Raw genomic sequence first — 14,758 nt, forward strand, 5'->3', positions numbered from 1 at the left:
TTTTGAATGTGATTGAATGATTAAATCCTTTTAAATATAACTTTTTTATGTAGGGGAGCAGTATATTAATCTTTTAGCAAATAACTCCAGTAACCATCTGATCAGATATCCCATATTATAAATATGCTGACATTGAATTTGAGTCTAATATGTTTATCGCTTAAAAATTACATCAAAATTTGTGCTAGAAGAAAAAAATTTGTTGACTCATGAATAATATCAAGTGTTAGATAAATATTAAACTTTAAAGTATTAGGTATGTAAATACATAAAATTCAAGTTGTTTGTATGTAATTCTCCTAAATATAGTGCTGTTGACTATTCTTGGAATGAAATAATTTTGTAATTACTTCACATCACATTTTCCTCACTTCTTCTACTCATTTTATTCTCCTTGACGTTGTCATCTTACGTATTTTTTCCTTAAAAAAAGAATGTGAACTTGAAAACTACTTTATTGTTGGCTTCTGTGAATCAGTTTGTTCGGATAGGAGTAATTTTGTTTGTGGGAATCAGTTTGTTCTGGCATGACTTCCCATCATTTTCTTGCATCATTTTTTGGCAATACAATAACACAACCATACACAAGAAGACGAGGAACAAGATGAAGTCGGTCATGACCTTGGGGATCATCCAATAAAGAGGTCTAAATCTTTATGCATGAGTGATGGACATAATACCCACAAAGATGTTATTGTAGCACTATATTAAAATTTACATAAAGAAGCATGAATGTTTTTATTTAAGAATATGAGATATTTAATTTAAGATTATTTTCTAAATATTATGGAATCAAAATTTATTCGTATTACCTACTATTATAATATATATTTAATTTTATAATATGATTTTATATTCTTTGGATAAGATAAAAGAAAGTTGTATTAAAAAAATTACTAGATATCAAATGGAGAAATGCATTAAGTATGGTTTATTTTGAAATACAAAAGTTAATTTATAATAAGAGTAATTTTGATTATACAATTAAAAATTAAATATTTATCAATTAATTAAGTATATTATCATGCAATAATTATCCTTCCTAATTGAATAATATCTAAAAATAATTAATAAAATCAAATTATATTTCATATAAGAATAAAAAATTTAAAGTATAAAAACAAAATAAAAAATAGATGTCCTAAAATGAAATTATAAACATTAAATAAAAAGGAAAAAATAAGAATATTAAAAAAATAAAGTATTTATATGTTTGTCCATATTAAACACCTCTTCCCGTGTTTTCTGTTCGGGCCTCACAGATGATCCCGACTTCACCACCGCCCGTATCTGTCCTGTCTATACGTCTTCCTTCATTCAGGTTATTACAAAAGATCATTTTTTTCTCGTATAAAAGAATTAAAAATGTCAATTTTAGAAACTGCGGAGAAAACGGAGACCGACCGAATCCATATTTGATATTTGTCGTCAACGGCCAGGGGCGGATCCATTGCTGGCTTCTGTTCTGGATAAAGATCAAGAGGTTTCTGTAAAAGGAGCTGCCTTTTACTATTTTTCCCAGCTTCAGGTACCAACAAATTCATTCAAACTGCCTGGTAATGTCGCCCAATTCTTCATTTTTATTCATTTTACCTGTGTTTTGTTTTCCTATTGAAAAATAACCTAGATCCGATGGTTAATTTCGTTTTAACTAACCTAATTTTTCCGAGTTTCCGGTTTTGTTCGGAACCCTAGGATCGTCCTTCCAAACTTGAAATAATTTAATGGGAAGAATTGAGTTTTTAGTTTTGTGGTTATGGTTTCCTCAGTACAGAGATAATCCACTGAAATTGGGTTTTTGTTTTAGTAGATTGTTGCATGACATGAAATTTAGTTGTAGCTGATGCGCATCTTTTGGAATCAAGCTCTTCTAATTTGGTTGATTTTATCATGCAGTGATTTTGGTGTGTTTTGAAAGCAAGAAGGCTGAACAATGGCTGAATTAGAACCAAGTATTGCAAAGGATGTCACTGAAGTAGGTTTCTGAGATTATTAGTTCTCATTAATCTTCTCCTTTTCTGTGTTATCTCATTATAATGACACATTTTATATTGTTTTGTTCATTGTACAGTTGATTGGTAAAACTCCATTGGTTTATCTCAACACTCTTACTGTTGACTGCCATGCTCGTGTCGCCGCTAAACTAGAGATGATGGAGCCATGCTCTAGCGTCAAGGATAGGTAATGCTCCCTCCTTCTTCATATTATGTACTGTATGTGATTGATTGGTAAAACCTCTGAAAATTTTGATTGATTGGTTTTTCATGGCAGGATTGGATATAGCATGATTACTGATGCAGAGGAGAAGGGTCATATAGCTCCTGGAAAGGTACGTTGAACTCAAAAAAATTATCTTTTTTTATATTTTTTGAATAAAAAGGTTGTAAATTTAATAAAAAAATATATCTTTTTTTTGATAAATTGTTGATTTGCTTGCTCATTTTGATACGTTGGTAGAGCGTCCTTATTGAGCCTACCAGTGGCAACACTGGTATTGGATTGGCATTCATGGCCGCCGCTAAGGGGTATAAGCTCGTGCTCACAATGCCAGCTTCTATGAGCCTTGAGAGAAGGATCATTCTTAAAGCTTTTGGTGCCGAGTTGGTCCTTACCGACCCGGTTTTAGGCATGAAAGGCGCCGTTCAGAAGGCGGAAGAGTTGGCGGCGAAGACTCCCAATTCTTACATTCTCCAGCAATTCGAGAATCCTTCCAACCCGAAGGTGCATTTCAGTTTTATCTACTGAGTTTATAGTTTCTTTATAAATTTGGGCTTATCATCATAATCATTAGCTTTATCACTACAATTTTTGTTTGGCTTTGTGAATTTACATTCTTCTTTCGTTCCCGTTAAGTGTTGTATGAGTTGCTAAATCTATTATACACAATTTTTTGGGGGAAATTACATACACAACATTTCAAATAATACTATTTACAAATCTAGCATGCTCTTTCAACCATTTTTTAAATTCTCAAGCAAATGTATCATAATTCATCATAAAACCCCCGACCCATATTGTTCGTTTTTGTCAAATTATCAATGGTTTGGTCGTGACACGCATAATTGCATCGGTTTAGTAGTTTAAAAAATTATGGGGGAGCTGCTAAACTTTTTTCCAATTTATATCTATGTTGGGCTTGCATCTTATGAAAGTTAACTAATTTTAAATAAAAATAATGATTAGATTCATTATGAGACAACTGGGCCTGAGATTTGGAAAGGAACTGGTGGGAAAATTGATGCATTGGTCTCTGGAATTGGTACCGGTGGGACAATTACAGGTGCAGGGAAATATCTGAAAGAGCAGAATCCTAATATTAAGGTTTGATACATAAAATCAATTCTAATATAAATCAACTTAATCCTTCATTACATGATATGTGACCGATGTTATGTTTGTTTTCTAGCTATATGGCGTGGAACCGGTCGAAAGCGCAGTTTTATCCGGCGGAAAGCCAGGTGAATTACTCGTTGATTTCTTACTGTATATTTACATATGTAACACCTAAAGTTTTATTTTTTACATATATGCCGTCTTATCTATGCATGAAAATGTATATTTCCTTTTTTAACAGTTATAATTGTGATACTATTGATGTGGTATGAAAGATTTGTGTAGTATAAATGTGACGATTAGAAGTTTAGGTGTTGGATATGCAAAATTCATATGATTGGGTGGCATGTATTTAAATGCCCCTGTATTTTATTGATGTATTAATGCAGTACTTTACGTACAATTTGCGAACTTAATCAAGTCCTATGTAATATTGTGTGGAACAGCAGTGTCTGTTTTTCCTATCGTTCCTTGAATTTTCAAATTTTTAGATGGGGGATTTGCATACATACCACGCTCTTCTTATATATTGACATATGTAATACCTAATCATTAATATTTACTTATAGGAGCATTTACGTACATGCCCCTCAATTCTTATGCATTTACATATCTAACTCCTAAATTTACTTGTATAGTACTCAAATCTTTATCCTCACATGAAAGATGACATTTTGAATTACTTTTTTGAAAGCGCTATACACCTCTTTATGCACATGCTTTCATGTTTGTAAGACATGAAAGGGTTATATGTATAAATAAAAGAATTGTATGGTACAAAATGTTGAATTTTGCATGAGCTGCTTCAAATGAATACTTTTGAATTGTTAAATAGACTATGCAGATTTGCAAAGCAGATTCAAAATCTCCATGAATCCAAAACAAAAAGGATATGGATTTGCATTTCTAAATGTTTCACATTACGAATTTGTTTTTTGTGATTTGAGAGATGGAATATTTTGCATAAAAAATATGATTGTCGTTCTTTGCGGGCTTCACTCGAGTTTAATGTCCTTTGTTATACATGTTTCAGGCCCTCACAAGATACAGGGAATTGGGGCTGGATTTGTACCTGGAGTGTTGGATGTTGATCTTCTTGATGAAGTAGTGCAGGTTAGATAGACTTAAAGCCTTCATTTCACACTGTTTTTCTCAAGGGAAAGTTACATACATGCTACATAATTCTTATGTATTTACATATCTAACAACCAAAGTTTGATATTTACACTTGTAGAATCTTTGTGTCATAAACCTATGCATGAAAATATGTATTTTTGATGTGATGTTAGAGATTTGAGTTGTATTCATGTAAACATGAATGTTTAGGTGCTGGATATGTAAATACATAAGAATTGTGTAAATGCCTTTTTTTGAAATTATTTTATGAAAGTATATATAAATACCTAACTGCTGAACTTGGATTTTTACATTTATAACACCCAAATCTTTCATATCACATCAAACACCTACTATTTTTACTTTTAAAAAGTGTATTCACCTTTTCATGCATAGTTAAGGTTTCATATATGTAAAAATTGAAGTTTAGATGTTAGATATGTAAATGCATAAGAAAGGAGTGGGATGCATGTAAATCTTCCATTAAAATTTCACTTACCACTTAGTAAAGTTGAATGCAAGCTAACAGTGTAGCAGATAGAATATATTGACATATCTAACTTTCAACTTCATTCAAATCTCGAGTCCAAACCTACAAATTTTAAACCTCAAATTCAAATCCTGGACGTTCAAATCATTAACTTCAAACCCTCAAATTCAAACAAGAGAGAAGTGAGACTAAAGGAAGATATTACAGTTCTTGTTTCGACTTCTACATGTTCGTGAATTTCGACTCAGCCGTCGACTCAGATCGCATGCATCACGCTAGTTCACCTCAAGCCTGCCTTCCTAAATAGAATAGAAAATAGAGAATAAATAGAGTTTCATAAATAGAACAGTTAGGATTTACTCTTGATGAAATCACAAGCCTTTTTTTATAAACATTTCAAATGTATGAATCAATAAATATCTCTCTATTTACACTATGAAGGTGAAATAAAGAGATGCTTTTTTATTATATGATGTTTTTATATTTTTTATTGATGGAATACCAACTCCATTTTTAATAGTAATATAATTTTTTTCAAAGCCTAAAATAATGTGGGAAATTTTCATACATACCATACAATTCTTATGTATTTACATATCTACACCCAAAGTTTGATATTTACACTTATTGGCCACCTTGGTGTCATAAACCCATTATTTAAACTGCATATTTTACTTTAAAAAAGATTGTTGTGGTGGTATTTTTTATGTGATGTTAAAGATTTAAGTGATATGTATGTAAATATGAAAGTTTTTGTGTTAGATATGTAAATACATAAGCATTGTGTGGTGGTATGTAAATATCCCAAAAAACATTCATATGGCAATTAAACCTATTATTTTTCTCCCTCTCGAACAAATGATTCATGATTTCTAATGCTGAATGAATCTATTCAGATCTCAAGCGAAGAGGCCATTGAGACTGCAAAGCTTCTTGCATTGAAAGAGGGGTTGCTGGTGAGGGTTATACATCTGAAAAAAAAATCTTTTTTTTTTTAATGATGATTCTACTCCTCGCCTGATCTTTAGAGAATTCTATTTCAGGTTGGAATATCATCTGGAGCTGCTGCTGCTGCTGCTATCAAGGTGGCACAGAGGCCAGAGAATGAAGGAAAACTGATTGTCGTAAGTTCTGATTCCCTCTCCATATTTCTTAATTGTTTATTTTGAAAATTTTATATCCCTGGAACACAATTCTTATTTATTTACGTTTCTCACACCTAAACTTTCATATTTACATGCATAGCACTTCGGTGTTTTAAATCTATGCATGAAAAGGTGTTTTTCACTCCTGGAAAGTGGTAATAATGCTATTTTTGATTTGATATTAAAGGTTTGAGTGCTGTGTGTAAATATGAAAGTTTTTGTGTAAGATATGTAAATATATAATATTAGCTGCTATGTATGTAAATGCCCCTATTGTTTTCTCCCTCCACATTCATCTTTTTAATCTTCATGATATAGCAAAAAGAAAAGGTATCAAAGTATTTCTAGTTGGAATTGCTTATAAGTTGCATGAAACTATTTTGATTAAGAATATGATCAAAACTGTCCTCTGAAGCTTTGCAGGGGGTCAAAATGGTTGTATTTAAATTGGAGTAAAGTGCCAAAATAATCCCCGACTATTTACATGGGGTCAGTTTAGTCCCAGAGTTTAAAGAAGTGTCAAAATAGTTGTCATTTTTTTTAAATTAATGTTGAAATAGTCCGTATAGAGAATTAGTAGAGCTTATTTTTAAAATATTTCGGGATTATTTTGACGTCTCAATAAACTCTGAGACTAAAACGAATCCTGCCTGAAGGGAGACCACATTGGCTTATTACATAGTGGGAGATCATTTTGACCTTTTTACAGATAGTGAGTGACCATTTTGATTATTTTCTTCCTTAAGAATGTATCACATGCTATGAAATTATGACTAAATTCCTTGAACAATATTGATAAAATTTGTGTCTTTGTTGAACTATATGTATATGTAGGTGGTTTTCCCAAGCTTTGGTGAGCGTTACCTCTCCTCTGTGCTCTTCCAGTCTATAAAGAAGGAAGCTGAAAGCATGGTTTTTGAGCCTTGAATGTGACTTATGTTTTCTACAAATAAAGAAGCATTTCATGATAAATTTATGCAAGATTTGCTTTTGGTTGTTTTTGCTTTATAATTAGAATAAATGCATGTGAAAAACTCTCTTCTTCTTTCTCTCACATCTTCAGCAAGAGTTACTTTTGTAATTTGAAGTTTCCATTTTCTTGAGGGTTAGTGTATGGTGGAATCTACTTCTATTTTGATTAAAGTTGTCATCATGGCTTGGTGCTTAAGCTAACTAATGTCTCTGTAGCCTCCTTTTTCCTCCTATTTGCATACATGTCTTCTTACTTATGCATGAAGTAGTGCATGTCACTCTTTAAAAGATATGAAAGATTATATGAAAGATTTTATATGAAAGATTTTGGTGGTATAAATGTAAGAAGTAAAGTTTAGGTGTTAGATATGTAAATATTAGGAATTGAATGGTATGTATTTAATTAAAATCCCCCTTCAAATTGTTATATTTGATGCTTTTTTACACCCAGCTTTATATATTCTTGTATAGTTTATTGAGCTTAGTTGAATAATACTTTAGTTTCAACCGTTTTTTAAATTTTTGTTTTAATATAACATGTATTTCGATTGAGATTCAAGCTAATTATTATGATAATTATATATAGGGATGTAATAAAGGGTAAGTTTATCATGTATTGGCTTGGCTTAGTTATATTATAAATCTTCACATACATATGTTCATAATGGCTTTATTAGATTTTTAAATATAATCGTATTTGTGCTTGATTTGTTCAAAAGCCAAAATTTTGAATTGAGTATTTAATTTTTTACATAAAATTGTTATAAATTTATTTTTAAATGTTTATAAATTAGGCAATTAAAAACAATTTTGATTTAGAATTTAACTAAAAAATAGTATTTAATTTATAAGTATTTTTTTTACAAATAAATTACAAAGTATTTTAATGAATAAATAAACAAGCCAAAATTTTGAATTGAGTATTTAATTTTTTTATATAAAATTGTTATATATTTATTTTCAAAATTTTATAAATTAAGCAATTTTGAATTGAGTATTTGATTTTTTTATATAAAATTGCTATATATTTATTTTTAAAATTTTATAAATTAAGCAATTAAAAAAAATTGATTTAGAGTTTAACTAAAAAGATAGTATTTAATTTATTTTTTTTTTTTACAAAAAAACAACACAAGTATTAATAGATAATAAGAAAGAATTACCCTAAATTATTCGAAAAAAAGTGTATGAAATCCGTACATTTACTCTTTCAATTCTATAATATAAGTAGAACCTTATGCAAGGGTATTTACATAGATTTATGACAATAAAGTGTTATAAAAGTGTAAATATCAAATTTTGGGTGTTGGATATGTAAAAACATATGAATTGTATGGATGTATGCTAAATTTCCTAACAAATAATATACTTGCAAGGGAGTTATCATATACTTCCCAAGAGGGGGGGAAAAAATACTTAACAGTGACTGAAAATAAATAAAAATAAAATAAACTCAGAAATACTACATTTAAGCACAAACATGCCTGAAAACTTATCGCTTCTTGGAGACACCAACGGTCTTCCCCCTCCTCCCAGTGGTCTTGGTGTGCTGACCGCGAACCCTAAGGCCCCAGTAGTGGCGCAGTCCACGGTGGTTCCTATAAATTCATGGTTATGGACGTATTAATTACAAAAAGGTATATTTACATTCATTCATGCCACTTTCTTATGTATTTACATATCTAACAGCTAAAAATTCAATTTTTTACATATATCCCACCTTACCTCTGCACAAAAAAGTATATTTAATGGTATTTTTTATTTGACATGAAAGATTTGGTAGTCATAGATGTAAAAAATTAATTTTTTGGTCTTAGATATGTAAATAAGAAATAGGTATGTATGTAAATGCCCCAAAGAATTACATTTATATAATCAATTCCAAGGTAACAACTCTCTTACTATTGGCAAATGCAACAAATATAAGTGGATCAATTTTTACATTAAAAGTAAATGAAATATAAACAAATATATACATATATCTGCATCTATATATCCGCACAATTCTTATGCATGACATATTTAACACCTAAATTTTCATATCTAGGTGCATAACACTTAAATCTTCGGCATCACACCTTTTTAAAAGTGAAATGCAGCATTTCATGCATGAGTTTATGACGCCAAGTTGTTGTAAGTGCAAATATCAAACATTGGGTGTTAGATATGTAAATTCATAAGAATTATGTGGTATATATGTAATTTTCCTAAAATATATTACTCCATCATCTCTAGACGTCTGAAGTACTAAAGCTAAATGGAACTTAATCAGTCTAATATTGATTAAATAAATTAATTGAAAATTAATTGGACAAAAGATTAGTTAATTAGACAACTGTGTGTGACTTTCTTCGATTTAGTGAATCCAACCAGGAACCATATTTACAAAATTTCATGCTTACGAGTCCCTCTAAAAGAGATTGCTTGGAGACGCATCATGCAGAAATTTAAAAGATTTAGTCCTAAATCCCATCAAACAGTTTATAGGAATCTCTCGATCAAAAATTTATCAAATACATATTAGATGGGGTTTAAAATATTTGAATAGATTAAGGAAGTTAATAAATCCAGCTCATCTGAATTTACAACAACAACAAAGCCTTTCTTCCACCAAGTGGGGTAGCTACATGAATCTTTTTTCTCCACTCTATCCTATTTAGTGTCATATTTTCTTTCAATTCTAATAGATTAAGATCATTTTATGTCTGCCTCTATCTTTCTTATCAAAAGTCAAATCTAGAATATATACTTTCCCAACAGGATCAACAAATGATTGATATTTAATGTGATCAAACCATCTAAGACGACCTCTCTAATCTTAATTGTCACCGGAACAACATCAACCCTTTCACGGATACATTCGTTTTGCTCGTCTCTGAGTGTAAAGTCACTGATCCGCCTAAGCATTCTCATCTCAGCAACACTTAACTTAGGGTCAGTTTGGGGCAGCTGCAGCTTATCCAACTTATGTTGATAAGCAGCTTATCTTGATAATATGATGATGACCAGCTGATCCGGATAAGTTGGCTGGTTGTTGGTCTGTGCGTTTGGAAAACAGCTGATTTGCAGCTGTTTCTGGATAAATGATCATTTTACTCATGCAGTAATATTATTTGCAATAGAAGTGTCATAGCAAGATATTTGTAAAAAAAAATTTCAAAACAGTAAAAAAAATAAGATGAAGACCTAAAAATAGTTATAAATAATAATGAATGATATCAAAAAGATTATAAAATGATTTTATATATATTTAGTAATTATTAGACATTGTTTATTATAAAATGATAAAAAGTAATATAAAAAATATGAATAAATTCAATCAAAATCCTATGTCGCGATCTTCTTCTTTGATCCTTCCCTGTTCAAGATTGAAGATTGCTTCGCCGCAATAGCGTCCCGCGATCTTCTTCTTCTCTCTAAGTCTTGCTGCCCTACCTCCCGCGATCTTTGTGTTCGCTCAACATCATGCCTCCCTGTCGATGTTCGCTTCCCTACTGATGTCGCGCCTCCCTGCCGCAACCCACGATCCGAACGAAAGAAGAGAAGGAGTATCGAAGAAGCCGAAGGCTGTGCGAGCTCGATCGCGAATGAAGGAGAAGGCAGCGGGTTCGATCGAGGGGCAGTGGAGTAATTTTGTGACTAAACGAAACGAGGAACACTGCCCGCGCGGGCGACGTTCTTCATAAAATAAAAATGGATTTTTTTAAAACGTGACCGAAACGCAGAAAACAAACAATACGCCGCCCGCTGTTTTAAACTGCCCCAAACGAGCCCTTAGGGTGTGTTTGGTTGCAGGAATGATTTAGTAATATAGTATTTAGCAAATCCAGATTTATTACATTCACCCCTTTGCTTAATTTATTAAATCCGGATTTAACATGATCAAAGTTAAAACCCGGACCTTAAATCCATGAAACTTGTGTTTTTTTTGTATTTGGTTGGATTTAGTAAATCCTGGCCATAAATCCTATTAACAGTGCGCTACCAAATATCCCTTTAGTTTTATGTTTTTCTTTTATAGACCAACATTTTGCACCATAAAGCATTGCAGGTCTCATCACTATCTTATAAAATTTTCCCTTCCAAGTTAAAATGATGCTTTTCTATCACACAATAGGCATGATGCATTCCTCCATTTCAACCATGCAACTTGAATTCTATTAATAACATCTCTATCTATATCACAATCACTTTGAACAATAGGCCTAAGATATCTAAAATGTTCACTCCTTGTAATGACTTATCAACTATTATTACAACCGCTCCATTAGATCCACTAGTAAAATTACATTCCATGTGTTTGGTTTTAAATCTACTCAAACGAAAGCTTTTACATACTAAAGTTGACCTTCAATATTCAGTTTTTTTCTGAACTCTCTTTCTAATTTTATCTACCATGAGGATATCAACAGCAAAACCCATACACGAAAGATAGATCCTCCTATTAAAGTCTAGTAATAATATCCATAATAAGACAAAAGGCTATAGGCTTAAAGTCGATCTCTGATGTCTTCCAACTAAAATAGGAAATACTTCGTCAATCCTCCACTTCAAACACAAGTAACATCTCTAGCATACATATCTTTAATGACTTGAATATAGGTTATATCAACATCATTCTTCTCTAGAACTCTCCAAAGTAATCTTCTTCGTATCTTATAATAAGCTTTTTCTAAACCAATAAAAATCATATGTAGATCCTCTTCTTATGTTATCTACACTTCTATATCAAACATCTCAATAAAAGTATAGCTTCTATAGTAGACTTGCCCGACATAGATCAAAAATAATTTTGAGAAATATTTGTATCGCAACTTAACCTATGTTCAATAGCTCTCTCTCATAATTTTAATGTATGACACATTAACTTAATTCCTCTATAATTTACACTCTTGTGCATTCGCTTTATTCTTAAAAATAGGAACAAAAAAACTCTTCCTCCATTCCACAAACATCTTTTATTTTTTAAAATAATAATAAAAAGTTTGATAAGCCAAGAAATTCCTAAATCCCCAAAACATTTCCCTTAAAATTAAAGGTATATAATTTTTAAAAAAAATTAAAGTCGTCAAATTATAGGTGTGACTTGTTATTCAAACAGAATAGGTATTGCATTTGTGAATGAATGGGGATGGGAATAGAGTAAATAATCCCAAAAGAAAACCTACAAGTTCAATGGAAAATGGGATTGGATAGAGTATGAGATGAATAACAACATATTACAAAAAAAAATATAATGTTCAAGTGGCATAAAAGCTTTTTTTTTTTATTTTAGAAGTGGGATCTCAAATAGAAAATAAGTGATTAAGTTTTTTTTCACTTTTTTGCTATTTTATTTCACTTTTATTCCCTTTGAATGGCATAGAAGTGGGATCTCAAAGACACTTTAATTCTCTTTTTAAAGCAATTTGAACCACTTCGCTCCAAAAAAAAAATTGTAGTGAATGCAAAACATTTTAAAATTACAAATGAGATAAGAGATTGATGATAGTAAATACGATAATTTTTTTAAGATGATGAAAGTAAAGATGGGGTCATTACAGACTATAAACCTCATGAAATATTTACAATGTAAATGAAAGTTTACTGGAATCAATTTGAAATATTTATTTTATATCAATATTTAAGATTAAGATTTGTGATTTTTCTTTATGATAATAAGCTAAATCAACATATGAATAATTTATGTTATATTTATGAATTACTTTTAATTTTATGATTTTTTTTTTTTGGAGCTTACACCTCAAGGCTTGTGTCCCTCCTTGCTAAGGCTGAAAGTCTCAGTTACCGATTACAAATTTTTAAACCTTTTTTATCTAAAATTTTGTGTAAGTATATATATTCAAAATAGAATTAGAGTATTCTTTGCACCAAAAAAAAAATTAAATCGCTAGATTACAATGACAAAAAATGCAGCCAAAATAACATCAATGTGCCAAATTCAACAGATACCAACCTGATTTTCTTCAGGCGTTCCAGATCATCCCTTAACTTCATGTCCAAAGCATTGGACACAACTTGAGAGTATCTTCCATCTTTGTAGTCCTTCTTCCTGTTCAGAAACCAATCCGGGATTTTGAACTGGCGGGGGTTCGCTACAACAGTCATCAGATTCTCAAGCTCAGCAGCCGAAAGCTCACCAGCTCTAGAAACACATTTAAGTGATAACATTAAACTCAGTAATCCAACTGGACATAAAGTAAAGGGCATGTACATACATAAGACCCAATTCTTATGAATTTGCATATCTAACAACTATATTTTACTTTTAATATTTACACCACCCAAATCTTTCATATCACATAAAAAATACCACCTCTTAACTTTCAAAAAGTGCAATACACATTTTCATGCATAGGGAATGCGGCATGTATGTAAAATTTAAAGTAAATTACATAAGAATTGAGTGGTATGTATGCCAATTTTCCAAAAATAAAACACATGAAAATAGGGTAAATATTAAAAAGGAGCATATTAAATGTTTATGTTCTTATAAGGAGCTTAATGCCAAGTGAAATATTACGTTGAAGGGTGTTTTCTTTTCACACCGGCAGTATAAAATATCATTCGTCCCAACATAATCTAATTTAAAAAAACTGGATTAAAATTTTTATTTTTTCACACCCATCTCACAATTTACTTATTATTGTAAGTCGCTTCTTATTAAAAATTGTAATTTGGTGTTATATTTTTTGGCTTGCAATCAAATGTTTGTAATCATTCATCTTCCTATTATTCATCCACATATAAAACTTAAAATGGAAACAAAAAAATAAACTTTTCAATTCAATCCCTTATAAATTAAAAATGCCTGGTCGAGGAGCATTTGCATGCTACAAATGTGGCAAGCAAAAAAACCCTCAAATAAGGTTACTGTCTACAATTTTTTCTCTAACATCAAGCTCCTCATACGAAGATAAACTTCTAATTTGCTCCCCCTTTTAAGAATTTCTCCCATGAAAATATAATTTTGCAGAGTAAAAGCTGAACAACACCAGTTAAAATGTAGACAACAAACAAAACAATTACATCAAAAATTCCTTATAATCTATCAATTATTTGCATCTGCTGAATTCTAGCAAAAATTGAGCTTAGAAATAATGCATTACAGAGTGTTCATCAAACAAAATATATGATCATTTAAAGTTTGCAAAATACCTTCAATCTACAAATTTAAAAAAAAAATTACTCGAGCCAATAATATATCACAAACAAGGATACAACCCTCTGCATTCCCTCTTTCAACCAGGACCAAAAATTAAGAAACTTGCGTCAGCAGCAGGACTAGGGAAGTTAAAGATATAACGATACCTTTTGTTCATGTCGACATCAGCCTTCTTGCAAACTATGTTGGCGAAGCGTCGGCCGATGCCCTTGATGGATGTAAGGGCGAACATTATCTTCTTCTTTCCATCGACATTCGTGTTCAAAACGCGAAGAATATGCTGGAAATCCTCGTTCGCGATCAGAGACTACAAGCAAGACATAACAAAGAATGATCAGAACCGATCATTTCAAGTTGCAATGGAAGTAGACGAAAGCACTCACCATGGTTTCTAGATTTTTTTTCTCTTTCAGCCTGGATACTCGCCGATAACTGCCGCTAGTGGTCGGCTGGCCGCGGGAATAGTGTTATATAGGCGATTCAAACCCTAAATCATACTATGATTAATAATGATGATGAATCCTTTAATTTAACTGA

At 31.2% G+C, this 14,758-nt stretch overlaps 2 protein-coding genes across 4 annotated transcripts; one reads left to right on the forward strand and one right to left on the reverse strand.

The window, feature by feature from the left end:
* Positions 1-1,350: 1,350 nt before the first annotated feature.
* On the forward strand, positions 1,351-7,227 carry LOC110030706 (cysteine synthase). 2 transcript variants are annotated; one of them, XM_020733574.1, is made up of 11 exons: positions 1,351-1,556; positions 1,897-1,975; positions 2,072-2,181; positions 2,272-2,329; positions 2,458-2,721; positions 3,184-3,321; positions 3,407-3,458; positions 4,367-4,446; positions 5,836-5,895; positions 5,983-6,063; positions 6,919-7,227. In XM_020733574.1, the coding sequence occupies exons 2-11, from the start codon at positions 1,934-1,936 to the stop codon at positions 7,009-7,011; spliced, it is 978 nt and encodes a 325-aa protein (XP_020589233.1). In that variant the 5' UTR covers positions 1,351-1,556; positions 1,897-1,933; the 3' UTR covers positions 7,012-7,227. The 2 variants fall into 2 exon arrangements, with proteins under 2 accessions (XP_020589233.1, XP_020589232.1); XM_020733573.1 differs by having other exon boundaries at positions 1,351-1,528.
* On the reverse strand, positions 5,152-14,724 carry LOC110030707 (40S ribosomal protein S18). 2 transcript variants are annotated; one of them, XM_020733576.1, is made up of 5 exons: positions 14,605-14,724; positions 14,368-14,528; positions 13,013-13,201; positions 8,541-8,654; positions 5,152-5,238 (listed from the first exon to the last, which is right to left on the reverse strand). In XM_020733576.1, the coding sequence occupies exons 1-4, from the start codon at positions 14,605-14,607 to the stop codon at positions 8,549-8,551; spliced, it is 459 nt and encodes a 152-aa protein (XP_020589235.1). In that variant the 5' UTR covers positions 14,608-14,724; the 3' UTR covers positions 5,152-5,238; positions 8,541-8,548. The 2 variants fall into 2 exon arrangements, with proteins under 2 accessions (XP_020589235.1, XP_020589234.1); XM_020733575.1 differs by lacking the exon at positions 5,152-5,238 and having other exon boundaries at positions 8,363-8,654.
* Positions 14,725-14,758: the final 34 nt, after the last annotated feature.

Source organism: Phalaenopsis equestris, unplaced genomic scaffold, assembly GCF_001263595.1.
Source record: "Phalaenopsis equestris unplaced genomic scaffold, ASM126359v1 Scaffold000754, whole genome shotgun sequence".
Lineage (NCBI taxonomy): Eukaryota > Viridiplantae > Streptophyta > Magnoliopsida > Asparagales > Orchidaceae > Phalaenopsis > Phalaenopsis equestris.